This window comes from Lagopus leucura, unplaced genomic scaffold (genome assembly GCF_019238085.1).
Source record: "Lagopus leucura isolate 7727_CA_CO unplaced genomic scaffold, USGS_WTPT01 Super-Scaffold_100012, whole genome shotgun sequence".
NCBI classification, from domain to species: Eukaryota; Metazoa; Chordata; class Aves; order Galliformes; family Phasianidae; genus Lagopus; species Lagopus leucura.
In genome coordinates, this window is record NW_024962267.1 from 1,894,453 (window position 1) to 1,913,522 (window position 19,070).

General features: G+C 35.8%; 1 protein-coding gene and 1 long non-coding RNA gene across 3 annotated transcripts in view; one reads left to right on the plus strand and one right to left on the minus strand.

The window, feature by feature from the left end:
* The first annotated feature begins 201 nt into the window (after positions 1-201).
* LOC122181728 lies at positions 202-17,587 on the plus strand. The gene is made up of 5 exons (XR_006179566.1): positions 202-309; positions 1,904-2,048; positions 7,315-7,384; positions 9,048-9,239; positions 17,307-17,587. It is a non-coding gene; the product is annotated as an uncharacterized LOC122181728 (long non-coding RNA).
* COBLL1 (cordon-bleu WH2 repeat protein like 1) overlaps positions 15,100-19,070 on the minus strand; it is a 75,008-nt gene continuing 71,037 nt past the window's right edge. For both annotated transcript variants that reach the window (XM_042874396.1, XM_042874395.1), the window contains one exon: positions 15,100-16,400. In XM_042874396.1, coding sequence (XP_042730330.1) covers positions 16,314-16,400 — 87 coding nt within the window. In that variant the 3' untranslated portion in view covers positions 15,100-16,313. The remainder of the gene's footprint in view (positions 16,401-19,070) is intronic.

The window sequence follows — 19,070 nt, forward strand, 5'->3', positions numbered from 1 at the left end:
TGATAAAATTACACCTTTAATTAGAGTAAGCTTTCACAGGTATTACTGACAAAGTTTAAAAAATCCAAACTATCTGGTGATTATCTCTAAAAATTGTGAAGGATTTTTTTACTCCCCCCTTCCACATGTTATCCCTTGTTTTAATCAAAGTATTTTGTCTGCTTTTTTTTAGACTTGTCTAAAAAACGTGACTATAGTGTCTTAAAGATGGTTCTGCATAGAAAAACAGTACCACACCTTTACACCATCTTCTGTCACAGTACCAATAACAAAGAATTGTTTCTACTGAACCTACTAGGTTGAACCAACGTAAGTAGTTTTATTTTCCCAATACAAGGCTATAACCATGCTCAAGTCTTATCTCCCAGTGTAGCGTTTCCTCTACAAGCTCCATCTGTAATTTTTGTGACTTCATTGTATCAATGCACTCAGAATATGCTGAATACACATTAAGTTTTCTTCCTTGTGGTCCTGACATCAGGAACTGTGGTGGTGTCATTGCGCCTTCTTGAGCACTTTGGAAGCTCATTTTTAGCTTTGACAACTGGCCCATCTGTTTGGGCAGTACTTCAAGAGAGCCAAATTTATCCCGTAAACACTTGGAGATATCAGTAGTCAACTTTTTGGCAGTCATGCATAACTCTTTGAAAGTTTATCTATGGTTGAATGTTTTGTAGGAGTTTTGCCTGTTGTTATAGCTGACATCGAATGTTAGGTTTAGAATTACTGCTAAAACGTGTATCTTTCATTGCAGATAAGGAAAAGGTTCCAAGGGATTAAATCAGTAATGCCGAGCCCAGTAGTTTCCAGAAGCTGCTATTCAAACTAATCTGAAACCTCCCTCCTCTATGCATGCTTGCACAAACCACACCACAGTAATGCTTCCCCTGACTTAATGTTCTCCTTCTACACTTCTGTCTAGAAGCAGATTTGTGCTGTGTCTTGTTACTTAGTTTGGGCTTGGGATTTTTCTCTATTGAAAAGTATGAATACTTAAGAGTACTTTTGTAAGAAACTTGAGCTTACGGGTGGATTTTACCTCTAGCTTTGACAACAGTGTTTGCTTTTTCAATAGCAAGTTCTGTGATTTCCTGTGACAGCTTTGACCTCAGACCAGAACATCTCCCTTCTGGAATGTCACCTTAAACTGCAACACATGAACAGAATTAAATTCATTGCAGGGTTTTGAGGATGATCAATCAAAACGAAATGAGATCTCATGATTTTAGAAATAGATCTTTGTAGCTAAATGCAAAAAATAAGGTTTGATATAGGTATGACTGGGTGTTATGCAGGGGCTGTCAGATGCAGGTCAGACAAAATGATATACCGGCTTCTGCTCCCTCAGTCTAAAGTTGTATGAAAACAATCATTCAGCAGCGTCTATAATAGACTGTACACTAGCTGATGTGATTTGCACTGGCCAACCTTGAAAATCTTTAGGGCACAAAGTTCCATTCCAATTAGAACCGTGAAAGATCCAGGTGAATGTTACATGTGGATGGATTACGTTGACTAAACCTTCATCTAATGGGTCTGAACCCAGTAGGCTACGTGTAGTCTTTTGGGTAGTTATGAATGGATGAACTGCATAATATACTGCCATGGTTATTTGTGGAAGAGAATTGTCAAGTGTCAGGGAGCTAATGACACTGCCAAATGCTCGTAATTACAGTGTTGCAGTGGAAGAAACAGTTTTATTTGAATACATTTCTCTGCTCCTATTAATCCCTTGTATATATCCGTGGGATAACTAATGTTTTCTTAGTGCCTCTGGAATAAATACAGTGAACAGTGAACAACTTTAAGTATCGCATAGCTGAGAAAATATGTAGTTAAATTTTAAAAGTAGTATTTCACATCAGTAGAGTATTACTGATACTTTTTGTATCCTCTTTTCTAGAATACCTTATACAAAGAGAGAACCCAATTTCTGGCCATGTGTATCTTCAGAATGTTGTACGCAAACATATTCACTACGGAAGGAAGGCTGCATGTTACTATGCTATCTGAGACCATTTGTGTTAATCCGCAGCACAGAAATTCAGGTGAGGTGACATGTTGGGAGATCAGATTAAAGATCCTTTAACAGTAGTCATTTTGTAGATGGGGAAACAAAATGCAAGCATTAAGTAAAACAAACAAAACCAAACCAAACCACCAAGGAATGTAGTGCTAAAAGGAGACCTTTTTACATACAACCACACCACTCCTAAATCCCAGCCATTTGTGAGTTGCTGCCAAGGACTCTGAAGCAATAGTACAAAAGCTTACCTTCTGATACGCATGAGGGGAAAGGGAGATGAGGAGCTATTTGGGGCAAAATAATATATATATATATATGGTCAGACTCACATAGGTTAGTATTTAAATTCTGCTATCAAAGTACAAGTTTGGTACAAGAAATTTATAGTCAAAATGGATTATGTATTTTTGAAAAAAAAAATGATGTACAGTGACTCATCTACCTAAATGCAAACTTCTACTAATTTAAATACCTATTCTACCTTGTCCTAGGGAGAGATGGGTTTCGTGTTCATCTGCTGTCATATGTGACAGCCCAGTATGTGTTTTAGCTATTCTTGGACTCTAAATATGGCAGCAGACACTTGTGTTTAGGTGCCTAAATTTTACTTACATTGTTTCTTCTCTGCTTCTCCAACATGCAGCTCACAATATAGATTGTCTATGAACTTATGAAACGAAATGAAATTCTACTGATTTTTTTCTTCAAAATTTGTTTCTTCAAGTCATTAGAATGACAAAGCGCAGATTTGCACCCACAAATTTGCACCAGTCCTAACACAGCAAAAGCAATATTAAATCAACATACCTGTGCTTGTGCAATTTAAAATGTTTTGAAAATGGGCTCTGGAATGGAAAGCTTGGCTGGACTTTAACTATGCAGAAATTACACCGCTCCCAAATAACAGAAAGTAAAACAAACAGACATTTATCTGACCAGCTGGGATTCCTGGTACTGCAAATATTGGATAGTATCTGCCACTATCTTAATACATCACCTGACAGGGCATTTAGGACTCTTTGTGATGAATAAATCCCCCAACATTAACACAAAGAAATGGTATTTGCTCTGTCTCAAAAGTTTTTCCAAGAAATCTATGTTCAGGGAGTATAGTATGGAATAAACCTTTAAAAAGAAACCTGCTGTTCATGTTTTAAAAGCATTGTGCTGAGTAATTGGAAGTTTTTACATTAAAAAGTTATTCATGCAAAATTTAGGAACGCTATGTAACAACAACAATCTCATCACTTATTATGAACATAATTATAACAAAATCAGTACACCTAACATTTTAGTGCATTTTTTCCCTTCATTCAGGTGTGTAAACATTTGCACCTTTATGTGCCCGAATGTCTTTAAAAACTAGCAGTAAGTAGGTATTTAGAGTATCTGACTTTATACATGATACCAGAGCAGTGAGGTGATTTAACACAGGGAGAGAGACGGAACTCCAGAGTTCAACTAAAAGCAACTATGGCTCTTAGTGTTGACAGCCATTCCAGAAGAACTTTTTGTATCCTGTGACTACACTGGAAAACTAGGGAGAACTCCCTCCTGACTTAGGTAACTCAAATCTGACAGTGCAATTAATTTGCTAAGTGACTTTCAAAAGATCTAGTGGAATTTGTGGCTGAGCAAGGAATGCAAACTGCAAGTCCAAAATTAGTACTCTAGCAATCAGGCCATCCTCCTTTATAACTATAAAGGTTTCTTCTTTCTAAAAATAAAGAAGGCAAAATATATTAATACTTCAGTACTCCTGACAGTAATCTCTAAGGCTAGTCTAAAAGGTGATTCTGCACTGAGCTGCAGTGCTCTGGAGTTGTTCAGTAGCCACTCTATTTTGAAAGCCTTTTTTTTTTTTTTTAATAGTACTAATGTTAACATTGCAAATAGAAAAATTTCACAGGCCTCTGGCCAAGAAATCAGAAAAGCCAGATTGTGTCACTAAAATGTCCTAATCATTCAAACATATATATGTTACTCTGAAAGTAATGCCTCCTACTTATTTCCATGGAAACTAAAACAGTTACAGAGAGCACAATAACACTATTTGATAGAGCAAATTCTCAGCTACAAAACACTGTTTTCCAACATAGTCTCACCTATTATCTGTGCATTTCCAGCAGTGATGAACAAGAGCCTGCGTTCTGTACTCATAAAAATCTGCTTGCCCATCTGGAATGTGGTTTGTCTTTCATGTCACTGACACTGCCGTTGAAACACACCGCACACCACCTCACTGTACTCACATCTACTGTTTGGTCTCCAGAAACGTACAGGAAGCATCAGTGAATGTCAGTGGGTGCCATTTTTTCTGCATGGAAGAATTCATAGACACACCTTTGCTTCATACATACTTCCACGTCAGATGCCATTTTGTCAGACTGCCCCTCTGTTACATGGGTCACATAAAATGTAATAGAGTATTGGTGGAAAGGTTCAACCTCTGTTGCCATACCGCCATCAACATCTGCCAACATAATAAAACAGGAGATACTGTGTTGTGAGCAAACATAGTAAAACAGGAGGCATTACTTTCAGAACAGTCCTTAAACGTGGTGCATGTTAGGTACCTTGCCTACATTCTTATTTACATTCTGTGAGCCTGCATGATTTTAGTGGGATAAGCTATTTTTCAATATATCTGGAAGCAGCCCATTGTTATTGCATTCAGCACAAATGTAATGCAATCAGTGAATAGGGTTAATTTTTGCACGGGCTGTTTTGCTTCATTGCAACTTAGATTCAGGCAAAAATGGGTGTACAGTTTCCACAATATTTTGAGTTTCCATGAGCAACAAGAATTTACCATCTAAATAGGACACCAGTCTTCTTTCAAAGTGGCTTTAAAAGAAACATATATTCCAATCTCTTTTATTAGGATAGCATTTACAGAACATTTCTCCTTTTGCTTATTTGAAAGGAAAATTTACCACTAAGTAATTTGTTAAGACATTAAAAACCCATTTTCTACAGATAGTTTGGCTGCCTCTCAAGCAAGGATGTAGGCTTCTATTGCAACATATTGGGAGCTTTTAAAACCAAAGCAATTCATAATAAATTTATTCAAATTGACACATTTCTGGTTACAATGCCTTCATTATTTCTTCAGAGTTACGAAACATGAATTATATCATTGTAACCACAACACCAGTCAAGGAAATCTAATTTGCTGTGAAGTATGTTTGTGAAGTCACCATGTAGTCAAAGGCATACATTCCATCATTTTCTTGTAACATTTTTTATATTAATGTTTTTCCAATGAATATGGTATTACACCCTCATTACGTTTTATTTTCAAATACATTCTTACACAGCAGTCTCTAAACTATATATAGCTACATAACAAATCAGAAATAATTATACCATTAAAATCTATTAGGTGTATACTGAAGTGTATTACAGATTTTTTTGTATATTTCAAACACCTTCTGTTTAAGCTGTATGTGTATTTTTTCATCATAGTTAGCTGACTAGCCAGTATTTTATTCAATTCAAATTAAAGCTGAATTAAATGAGCACAGCATAAAATTCCCAAACCATGAGAACAGAATCAACATGAATGAAAAAAAAAAGACATTTTAAAGCAAAATGGAAAGGTTCTCCATAAGTATTTTTTCTCTCTTAGACTTAATTTATTAAATTCTTCCAACAAAATGAAGCGATGTTTTTTTAAAGGAGCTGATAGCCTCTTTTACATCTTCCTGGATGGAAAGATTTTTTTTTCTCTTTCACTTTGCTGTCAGAAATGAAAGCTTGAACAGCAATTATTACAGGTCTGAATTTGCATTTTTCAGCAATCCGGAGAAATGAGAACAGCTATTGTTACGATCGTTATCGTTATGAAGTTTTGTCCACACTTCTTCTAACAAAGCTGTTGGTCAGCTGTTTGTTAGATGCCTTTCCAGTTATCAGATTATCTCATAATAAATCGAAAAGAACACCAGATAAAAATGATAGCTTCATGTATTCACAAATGATAAATTCTCTATAAATGAATCAACTGGATGCAGTGCCTATTACTAGCAACTAGCATAGGAAATTTGCAGAAGCTAAAAATACAGTGAGGACTTGTTTGTAAATAGCTGATAGGACTTTGTCTCCAAACCCTGTTCTCTTTCCACCAGTCCTCCTTGGTGAGGCAGCCTCTTAGAACTGAGAACTGACCTCTCAAGCTTAGTATTGAAGAGCTGAGTGAGGGAGAACGTTAAAAACACAATAGCTCTTAATAAAAACTTACTGGCTTGAAATACTTGTGAGGAGTAGCCTGGGAGAATAGAGTGCAAGATCCCTTCTGGAGTAGTGGGAGGCCTAGGCTACCTTTGCCAAAAATCAGACACATTCAGATCATTGTTTAACTGATCTGAGTAAAATAGGCAACCCCAGCCTTTCTCTGTAAATGAATATCTACAGACCTGCCTTGGATTACCTGCAAAGCCAGTTCAAGCATAGATCCACTAAAATGGTGTCTCAGAAGCTTCTCTTCTATATAAGTACCTGACAGGAAAATATGAAAGCCAAGCAGGGGGTTACTGTTCCTACGGAAGTTTGAAGCATGATTAGGTGATTATTTTTCTTACACTTTTCCCTTACAAAGATTATTTACTTGGTTGTCTTGTTGTTTGTTTCTTTGTCTTTCTCTTGGGGATTAGATGTCTGTACATCCCTTGTCTGTAAAGATGGAGCCTTGCATGGCATCCTCTGGTAAGTCTCAGGCCTGTATAGCTGCAAAATCTGTTGCTTCAGCAGTACTGTGGAAGACTGCAGTGAAGGACTACAGCTGCTGACAGTCTTTTTGCCACTGGCCTTTTACTGAACCTTCACTGCAGGGCCTGGGCAGCAACTGCCCATGTTCAGTCCATTGCAGCGTAAAGCAGGAGAAATGAAGTGAGGTTTTGGATCCTCCCACTTTTGTAATGCTTTGGAAATGAGAAAAGATTAACTTTCTCTGTAGAGGCTGGTAATCAAAACAGTGGGAATACTTCTTGTTTTTTTTTTCCTTGTCCTGCACAGGACACCATATATAAGCTCAGACAGATACTGAGAGAAAAGTTGAAAGACAGCATCTACATTTTCTGTACATTCCTTCCCTCTTTGTCTGCTGGTATGATCACACTCCCAAAGCTCTTGGTCTACCTTGCTGTACTCTATATGCAGACTGAGTAAGGGATGTACTAGAAGGGCCTTCCAAGAGGAGTGAACTCTGAGTCTGCTGAATGAAGGTGATATGACACAGTAGTGGCAGTAGTCATACAGAACAACTGAGGTATTGCCATTATTTCCAGAGTTCAGAGAGTGAATACTTTTCCAGTGTCCAGTTGCTGCATAACTAAGGAAAAAGAAGTAATCTAACAGGTACTGTAATTTGTTTTCATATTGGGATTCCATTTTTCAGAGATAATAGAATATATCAAATTTTGACCCTTTGCAAACAGGCTTCAACAAATTAATTGTTGAGTAAAAAACTGAATTTAATATTTACAGTGTAATTTCTCACTGGAATGAAGACTCAATTAGAGTCTCAATGATTTACTAAAGACATTTTAAACATAATGTCCAAATAATGCTACATAAATTAAACATGATGTAATTGAGTGAACCGCTAAGTGGCTCATCACTGTTGATTCATGTGGAAATCACGCAAATTTTACTGATCATTATGCATTTATTCAGTATTAATACAGATACCACATGTGCTTTCATAGTGATTCCATTGTTACTCAGCATTCATTAAGTTTTAATGTACCATTAAGAAGTTATCAAAAGACTCATCTAAAAATAACACCACAAAGGTAGTTCATTTAAAGACAGTTAAAGAAGCATAATTCACTTTAATATTGAAATACAAATTAAGTCAATAATGAATCAGCAGAAAAAAATTTAGGCTGTTTAATTGCAAATAAGACCAGAAAAAATATTTGAAGTAAAAGCATTCTCCATGTTCCAGATTTCTGGACAGGTAGCAACATTTCTATGCAAAAGTGATCATGCAGATAAGTACATGGCCTTCCTTCAACTGATGCTGTACACTAACCTTCAGTATAGTCATTCACTACAGTGGAAATACTATTTTTAAAAAGAGAAGAGTACAAATTATGGCCAGATTACCTATCATATTCAGTTTGTTGGATGGGGAGCAAAAAGAGATGAGAAAACCAGAGCAATGTTAGTAGCTTGTGCAAAGCACCCTCTTTTTTCCATTTTTTGCCTGCTAGGCCTCACAATGTGCTTCTGCTAGCAAAATGTTTTTTCACAAGTGAACTCTAACATGTAAGCACAGGTCGGTCAGTCTCACCTCAGTGCTTGGCAAATTCATGGAGCAGACCCTCCTGAAAACTATATTAAGGCACATGAAAAACAAAGGTGATTGGTGACAGCCGACATGGCTTCACTAAGGGCAAATCATGCCTGACAAATTTAGTGACCTTCTGTAACGGCATTACAGGATTGGATAAGAGATCAACTGATGCCATCCACCTGGAGTTGTGCAAAACATTCGACATATAAGCACATGACATCCTTGTCTTTAAGGGATTTCACCTTCATGCAATTCCTGCATTAAATAGGGTCAACAGAAATTTCCATCAGAAAAACTGATTGAAAACTCTTATGTAAAGGTGGTACATATTAGTCAAAGGGATGTCCTTATTGTAAGTTGGAGCTAATGAACAACTATCACAGTAAACCGAGCAACGTACATACCATAACCTTAAGTTTTTAAATATTTTGTTCACTGGCTAGATGAAAAGACCATCTTTGAATCAGATGATCACAGCTGTGACTAAATATGACTTAGCAAGTTCCAGTTCAACTGGATACATAGCAATTTAGAACCATTACGTGGAACTATCTCTCATAAACTGTTGATCTTGGAAGGAGACAAATGTATCCTACAAGTCACTCATTATAGAAAATAGCCTTCTTTCATTATTTGCCTTAGAAACACGCAATTGTTAGCTTCCCTCAAACAAGGAAAAGCCTAACCTAAAAACTGTGCTGTACATCCACGCCACAACAGATACCATGATATGAGAAATCACCCTTGTGTAAAACCACTTATTGTACATGAAGACATGCATGGCACAAACAGAGTGAATTGGGACTGGTGATCAATGCCTCTTTCGGTAAAAGAATGAGAAAGGATAAAAGCCAGAAAGTGGAAGTTTACAACAAACAAACAAGACAATTCTCCAGTTAACACGTGGTTAAGGTAAGTCACTGCTCAAAGTTTACAAGAGTTGAAATAATGAATAACCAATTCTTGATCAAGAAAGCTTATTTAGGCCTATGAAGTACATAGAAGTAATTTTCACTGTGGAATTATCTGAGCTAAGAACTGTTGAGATCATAGCTAAAGTAGTTATTCTATGTGCGTGCTATAATCTTATGCTTTTCCCTAAGTATCAGTTTCAATCCTTGTGAAGAGCCAAGAAATAGGCTTTGCAAACAATCAGTTTGACCCATACAGCTTTTATTCTTTAAAGTTGAAGCAGTTTATTGCTTGAAGATAGCACTGTTACCACCTGCTCTGGTGGAGCAACTTTTGTGTGTGAAACATGGTTATGTCATTCTAACCATATTTCTTTCTTTAAATAAAAAACAAAACAAAAACAAAAAACCATTAAACCAACACTATTTCTTTAATCTTGATTAGTTACATTATCTGAAGATCCTACAGTTCTTGTTCTACTCTCCTGCTTACCCAAATTGCTTAACACTTTCAGGTTATCAATCTGAAATACCTGCTTTTTATCAGGTTTTTCTTTGTTTGTTTGTTTTTCCTTTCTGAGACAGAATTGTTCCTGCTGGATTCAAGCTTGAGGTCTGCTATACTGCTTTCCCTCCTGATTAGTAGTGCTAATTAGCAGTGCCTACTGATCAGTAGGCAACTAACATTTCCCCTCTTCACCAAATTCTGTTACTGAATGAATGTAGTAGTTTCTGCAGCTGGCAACAGCTCCTCCTGCCCAAATTTACTGTTGAAGAATTAACCTTATCAGTACTACAGCTTTTGAAAAGGGTTAACAGCACACCCATCCTTGAAGTGAGGCACCTGACCACGTAAGCGCTTGGATGTCCATTTTTCTCCCAGTCCTCTACAATTTAAAAGGAAGTAATTTGTGATCCACTTCTTCACCTTTGTTTTACCCTCTTTGCATCACACAGGCATTGGAGTTTAGAACTGCAGCAGTTTAGCACGCTGTAGGGGCTTGCTTTGTATGTGAACATTATAAATGCAAGTGTACCCTGATGTGGTCCATATCTGTGTGTCTCAGTAAGTTTCAGATTCCAGAAAGCATTTAACTGACTTGCAGCATTTGAAGAAATTGAATAGTTTCTGCTGACCAGATCAATCATGTTTAGCCAAAGTGACCAAATGCATCTCTCTCCACATTTCTGTTTAGTTCAAACGTTTCATTTAGAAAATTGCCACTGATATTACAGAAGATGATTTTCACTTTCTGTTAAATCAGAGATAAATTTATTTCACAGTTGCTTAAGGATTTATGTTTTTGTTCTTACTTTACCTTTCCAGTGTAGCCATTGAGTCTTAGTTCTTGCTCAGGAGCATACATTAAAATAGAAGAGAGGAAACATACAGGCAAACATACAACCAGCTGGGGGGAGACAAAGTTGACTGCAACAGTAGCTTATTCATTATTTTTGTCGGTAGAAATATATCAACCATTAAGAAGTCTGCTAGTGGTTAATGTGCAGTAGCACTAGTACACTAAGTACACTAGCACTTGGCAAGTAGCCACCGTTGGCCAGATTTATACAACAATTTCTGCAGCTGCAGCTTCTGTGGTCTTAGATCTCCCCCTGCACTGAGATAGGCAACAATTCTTTACCCCGTGGATGTTCAGTATTGCATAAGAAGGCCCATTATTTAAAATTCCTGTTCTTGTATTTTATCACATTTCAAAATTAATTTCTATGCACTCTGCTGTGTTACTGTGTTCTTACTGCTCTGGCTATGATGATATTAAATATCACAAGCTAAGCAAGGTCAGTCTAGCTTAGTACTCAGAGCAAAAGCTTCACGCAAGCATGTTTACCCTCTGTGTGATACAAGAGAGATTGCTTTGAAGACAAAAATAGGAGGTCTAAGAGGTCTGTTCACATGATGTGACAATTTTAGTTATGCGGAGGTGAAAGCCTCAGCTCTCCAGAGAAACTGTATTCTAAATAATTGTATTTTCCATATCTTTCAACATTTGCAAAAGATTCATCTATGTCATTTTAGTGCTACAGTCTACACCCGACAGATACGTACAAAACACTTATCTACAACCACATCTCAGTTTCAGTGTTTCAAACCAGTGGAATCCTTATCTGAAAGTAAAGGCTATCAGCCAGTAGGCTTCTTTAAAGCCCTCACATAGCCTATGTTCCATGTTTTCTCCTTTGGACCTCCGTATGAAATTATTTCAATTAGCAAAATTCTCTAATGAGCACATTGATGTAAAAAAAAAATGCACTATTCTTTTTTCCATTCTTACCTATTAGAATTTAAATATCTGAATGCTACATGAAAGTAAGATACTATTTTAAACCACCAAACCTTATGCAGTAACATAACCTCATGCAGTAATCTCTGCATCAAGCTTATGATTTATGATCTTCACATATACAGTATAATGACTAATTCAAAGTTTTTTTTGTGGGAAGTTGCTTTAATGGTTAATTTTTCTCTCTTGTTAGAAACGTTGACCTTCTTATGCGAGTCTTAGAGCTTTGACTCCCATTAGTGTCAGCAGCACACTAATTCATAAATCAGAGCAGGCTTAAATTTACACCTAAGAAATGAACAGAGACAGCTGTAAAGGAGTGATGACTGTAGTAAAAGAGAAACAGCTTAATATTTCAAGAATCACTGACCCAGTATAGACATCCTTAGGTGCTGTCCTAGTTCATTTAGCAAGAATGTCTAATCAAAGCCCCTGTGTACCTTAAGTGACATTATTTCATTAATTAATAATCTGATTAGTCCTCCTGACAGCATACTGTGAGACATTCAGGGATCCTTCACACTCGAAGATGTGAAAATATCTTAACTGTTGAACAAATGTGCAATTGATAAGTTCAATATGAAATTCAGATATGAAGGAAATTTGCAGAGAATTGTAAAACGGCAATGCACCATTGCTTTGACATCATGTGAACACAGCAACAGTAAAAACAGAACCCCTTACACTGACAATTGCCCTATTTTTAAAGTTTAAATGGAAACCTTCTCATCTTTGAAGACTAAGGGAATACTTACTGAACATTTCTTAGCACACTACAAATTTTCATCTTCACAGTAAACTGAATTACAGGAGACTTCTGCAGATTTATAGTTCACTTAACTCATTGCAACTAGATACCACAGCTGCATAAAAATGCAGACAAATCAGATGGTTAAATTGATAAGTGTTTGATAGATATGTAAATACTTTTGAATATTCAGGTGATGATCTGTCTCCAGTTTTTGACACTAAATTACTAAGGGAATATAATATTTAATTCATACATGGCACACAGGTATACTATGAAGAATCATGCCAATGCAATGAAATTAAAATAATAGTTAAGGCTTTGCATTTTAGATATTTCAGTTTATTCTCTCCAAGGAAAAGGACCAAGGGAAAGGTCAATCAGCAAGCTATTTTTTTCTGGAGGAGTTCAAACTGATCTTAAAGCTTCCCCTTCCTCATCAAGAACTCCGTCGCCTTTTTACTGAGTAACGCTTGGGTCACTAAAACTAGCAAAATCTCTTCTTATATTTCCCAATTCAGTTATACGTAGGTTGCTCTTAAACTAATGCCTTAACTTATTTCCATGGAAAATACAACAGATACCAAAGCACAATAGCACTGCTTGATGGAGCAAATTCTCAGCTACAAAACATTACTTTTTAACATAATCACCACCATTAGTTATGCGTTTTCACCAGTGATGAACATCCATTGCCAAGCATGTGTGATCACAAGCCTCATGGTCCATATCCACATCATTTTAATGACTGATGGTATTCCTTTATCTTAGAGATCTTCATGCTATATGGTACCATATAGTATCAAATCACAAGTAGTGAGCAAAAACTAGGGCACTGATTACTAAATATATTTCCTAGAATAGCAGCATCCAGTGGTTTAACATCTTTCAGCTGCAAATATGAGAGCTCTTCTCTTGGCGTCAAGGCCTCTAGTCACCACTGATGATTTCCAAGTATTCTCTGGTGATGAATTAAGCTCTCCCATCAAAACAGCTTCCCTTTTCCAGGTAGCTCTTAATTGTATTAATTAAAGCAGTTGTCTTGATTTTATTCCTCTGCAGAGTGAATAAAAGAATAAACTTTAATAACTAAAATATTTGTTTTAACTACTAGTTTTTCTCCCAGCCATCCATTATTTACAAAGCCTTAAAGGCAGAATCAGAGCAAGATTCTCTTGTGCTATACCAGTATCTGCTGTTTCGTGATGAAAGAAAACTGTATGTCTTTACTAGGGTCTGTTATTTTGTCCATACAATTATACTGACATAATATTTACTGCAGAGTCCTTCATTTTCTTCCCCAAACATTTTGTTTACTGTTCAAAAGCAGCAAAAGGTATGAGAAATAGTTGCCTTGTGTTGGAAAACATCTCTAGTACCATTCCCCAAACTAAGTATTTTTGGGCCAAAACAAAAACATACAGATATTTTCCATGCACGTAAGTCATCCACAACAAAAATTTACTTCTGCCAAGCTTAGGCTTGCTGTTGCTAGAAAAACTTGCTTTATCACTTAAGAAGATGTTTTCTTGTTTGAACAATTAACAAACACATCAAGTTAATCACCAAGAGTTTTAATAGAAGAGTTTAAGAAAAAAACACATCTCTAGCAATATAATAGCAAAATATTAAAATCTCTTACACGTATGCTGGAAGAAGGGAGAAAGGGAAAGTTTTGCTAAGCAATCTTGCCAGCTAGTAACAGAAAAATTTCAATTGTATTGTATTGACAAATTTCACAGTACTGCTGCATGTAGACATTTAAGCCAATTACCAAGCAAGTTCAGTTACGCAGATGAGAAACCCTACAATTCAGGAAAGATGTTTTTAGTCTTAATCTCTATTACATACAAATTTGTTTGCCTTCAGGAGTTCACATCAAAGGGCAGCATAATTTTAACATGGAAGTGAGAAATACAATAGTAGTACAGTAGCCAAATGCAAATAAAAGAACAACAAAGCAAGGTTATTTAATCTTTCCCAAAACCCAGAATGTTTGGACTCCACACACTTGGTTGAAATAATGAACTATCATGTAGTCTACAGATGGAGATTACATTGTAGAAAATAAGATTTAGTCACCTCCAGCAGAGAAAACAAAAGTTTGAGAGCAAGTATGTAACCCTCTCCCACCCAAGATACAAACAACTACTTTGCAGTGCAACCTCTCTGTGCCAGTTATAGATCAGCGTGTTGTACAGGAATGCTTAAAAAACGGAATTCAAATATCACAACAAACACAGATGCTTTGTAGATTGCTAGGAATGTGTTACCATCTTCAAGACTGTCCCTCAAGACAAAGAAATCTATAAAGTACAACCCAGTTAGGTGCTACAAAGCAATTACCTCTTCTATCTCAATAATTTCAAGAGAAAGATGAAGCGGTGTTTTACAGACAGATCCCAAAACAGGTCTTTTGAACTACCACGTAAGGTTTCTCCTTGGAATCAGCCCTTAACTGGAGGCAAGAACTGGGAGGAAAAGGAAGTGGTGGCAAGCACTGACAGAGGACTAAGTTGTAGGTATGAAAATACAAGAGAACAGCAGCGAACACATGTTCATCAGTTCTCTTTATGAACTTTATTCACTAAAATCTTCGAAGGGTTTCAGCATTAGGTTAACACTGTTTTACTTGTGATCAGTAATTGAGCCTGTATTAGAAAAGTAATGGGATTTCTGAGATTATTGCACAAAAACCTGGCAGCAAACCACCAACAACCTGTTGAAATGCACATACAGATCAGTTTCTGAAAATGAGTTATGCAGTGACTCTAAAGTATAAAATAAATATGTTGTTAAAGAATAGAAACTAAATATAATTATTTTTATTTAAATCAAATCCAGCAAGAAAATATTTTAATATGGCAAATATCCCAGCTGCATATCCATAATCTAGCTATTTCATCATGAACGTGACCCAATATCCACTCTCCCAAAAAGTCTCATCTTGACAAGGAATGCAAAATAGATAAAATATAATAGGAAACATTTTCTTTTTATATATTTATATATATATATTCATTCCAATTTTGGTATTTAACGCTTAGTCTCTATAAATAGAAGCTCTCTGACACAAGAATGCTTTATAAGTGTATTATCATGCTGTTTTAAGATTAAAATATTTTATATGAACAAGTGCAAAGTTCATTCTTATTCAAATATCCAATTATACATTTTTAAAATTTCATTAAGTATCAAAATTGGAATTTGCATTTTATCCAGAAGTGACTGTATACTGATGAACATTTAAAAATATATCTAGTTCACAAAAGGCGTTGTTCATCTGAGTGCTAGGGAAACAGTATATACAATTACTCAAAGAGAAGATTACAAACATCATGTAGTGCTACTGTTAAGAAAAGTTTAAGTAGTACAAAAATTGCCAATAATTTATGCCCTGATTTTTTTTTTCTTTTAATATATTCTACCAGGAAAAAATTCAAGGAGATTTAAAACCAAAATACTATCCCAACTACATCAGCTGCCGGAACAAAATCTTTTTTTTTTTTTTTTTTTTTTTTTTTTTTTTTTTTTAAAGAGAAACAAAAGTATCACATACAGTTTATCACATATACTTTTCTACTAATTACAAATTTAATTTAACAAAGTAATACGGAGGCAGCATGTGGTAGATTTAAATTCATACAATCTGTTAAAGTAATATGCAACTGAAAATTAATGATCTAAAATCCTTAGATTGCTTTAAATCTGTAATTTCAGCATACTGCTACATTTGTTCTATCTTGAAGGCTGAAATCAACAAATTTTTGACATTCATTCCCGCATAAGCAGAGCTCATCTGCACCTTCTCTTAAACCTTTTTAGCAGCATAATCAGCTTTATATAGAGAAAATTATTACCATAATTTACATATTCTAATAATCTTTTCCAAGGCATCAAAGGAACCCAGTGTCATATTCCTATACCAACTGATAAAAATATACTAATCACTTTCAAAAACTGGTAGTTACTGTTAGGGTGGCCTATGAAGCAGCAGTAAAGTGCAAAATATTGGGTATAATATCTAGTGATCCGCTTTCGCTTCTGTGGAATACAAATGGTTACGCCTGGCTCTCCCATTGACAGATACAGCGTTTGATGGAGGACCAACCTGAATGGAGGGAAAAAAGAGAAAAAGGAAATATTAACCTAACTTTTAACATGCTTCTGTCTGGAGTGTGTTACAGGGTATTAATTTAAGAAAAGTGTGATACTGTTCCTTCAGTTAATGCTCTTCTCACACAATGAACCATCTCCTACATCATCTCTGAACAAAGCACATATATGCTGCAGAAGTAGCATTAAATGTTTTTAAGTAATTTCAAACACTTCTGTCAAAAACTTCAGTGCATAACTATTAAAAACATGTAAATTTTTGTCAATCTCCAGACCTGGTTGAAAAGAAATATATGAAAAAATCATTCAAAACAAATATTTTAAATAAAATATTGAATAGAACTGATTTTTAACAAAATCTGACAGTCATTTATGACATAGGAATCTTTCTTGGAGCAAACAACTTTAAGGATAGATAGCAAAGAACTGCTTTTCACTGTAGCTGCATAAACCAGTAACTCCAGATGGAGTTAATGAGAGCCATGTGAGCAGCATACCACAGCACGGAATTTACTAAACAAAATGAAAACATTTTGAAGAGGAAAATAGTTAAAAAGAAACCTCAGTTGACCCATTTTAGGTTCGTAATTACTGAGGGTCCTATTCAATGTAAAAGGACAGAAACACAAAAGGCCACAGATCTTGGCATTGCATACTGACAACTTATTAAGTAAAACAGAAAAAAGAAGATTTGGATAGTGGTGCCAGCTTCCCCCCCACTTTTTACTAAATGACTCCCTCATAGAGCTGAAAGAATAGAGAATATGTTGAGAGGTAAATACAGAAGCAGGCACCTGACAGATCTTTCCCCACTTTTTTCTGTTGCTTTCTACATTACAGCATGCTTTTATTCATGCTCAAAGCCTTTCATTCTAATTGGTTTTCCTGTCTTTACCCCCAGTCTCTGCAGATGCTACATGGGGAAAGAACATCTCCCACTCACAGAAGAGTGAGAGAGGGACAGGGGAAGAGAGTTTTTAGTCATCGCTTCGCTCTTCGTAACGCCATACACACATGTATGACTGGTAAGGACTATGTGGGCTAAAGATACACTGAAACATCTCTATTAGAAAATAATGAACAACCATATCACTTTTTTTTTTGTCTTTAGTATGTTCAGTAACAACAGATTTCTTGAATTCTGAAAAGCACTTCACAAATTTATTTTTAAAATACTTGCGAGTTACTGTGTAGCCTGCAGATATTTCCCATAGAATCATAAAACAAAGTTATACACTATGCAAAATAAATGAAAGTATTATTCACAGTGTCATTGGAAAAAATACCTTAATAAAAATGCTTGAAAATACATGAGCTGCTCTGAAAGCAATGCCTCCTATTTTATTACATTGGCTCATAATATCAGAGGCAGATGTTGGTGGTACGGTTGAACCTTCCCACCTATCTTCTGTTACATTTTGTTGTCACGTGACAGATAGCAGCAGAGGGGCAGTCTGATGTGAAAGTGCACATGAAGCAGAGGTGTATCATTAAAATCTTCCTCGCAGAAAAAATGGCATCTATTGACATTCATCAACTTGCTGAACATTTATGGAGACCAACAGTGGATGCAAGCACAGTGAGGTTGTGGGTACTGCATTTCAGCAAGTAGTGACAGTGGGTCTCCTCCACTGGTGCAGATTATTACAAGCATAGCCTTATAGGCTCCTGTTCATTGCTGGTGAAAACGTATAGATAATGGTTGTACTTATGTTGAAAAATAGTTTTGTAGATGAGAATTTGTTCTATTAGATACTATTATTGTGTTCTTTGTATCTATTGTAGTTTCCATAGAAACAAATAGAAGGCATTACTTTCAGAGTGGCCTACATGTATTTGTGCAATCAAATAGGTATAGAAAAAAAAAATCAGATGGAACAGAGAGACATGACCTTTTAAGCTCCTCTGAACAATACAGTATTTGCTTCATCTGAACCTGTTTTTAAAGTGGCTTGTAGTTAGTGATATATAGAGGTTAGAAACAACACTCAGCGCATTATGTAGCACTCTTACTGACTACTAGTTAAGCATGCTTATCTAGCTGTGGACAAACTATGCATTTTTATAACCTTTGTAGGAAACAATTTTCCTATTCAGCATAGAAATACCAGGAAATCTGTGTCAGAGAGACTGTTGCAGTGCAATGCTGAATCAAAATCTCAGGTATTTAAAACAGGTGATTCTAATATCTACCCATCAACTGACATATTTTGATCATAGGGGAAATAAAAATTTCAATTAACAATAATTTTAAAATACCCTCACATCCACTCACAACACTTCACTTGCTTTTATTCAAGTTTCAAGTGGGAAAGGGAAGGAAAACAAAACCTACTGAGTTACTTAAGTTTCTGCAATGAGAACTTATTCTTCAATACAGAATGCAAAATATTAATGCTGAGTCAAGAGAGTTTTGTGTGAGACTATCATTAAATTGTCTGGTTACAAATCTAAAACAATAGATTTTTAAAGTCTGCACTATTTTACCCTGTGAGAGTGCATCTTAGGAGGCAGAAACCAAGCATCATTTTTTACCTTAGGGAGTGAAGGAAAACAGTCCTACCAGGACTATCGACAAAATATTGAGAAATCTCTTACTAATGATGCCAAGCAGGAGGCTTGAAATACATTTACTAAGAATTAGGGAACTGATATAGTCTAATAA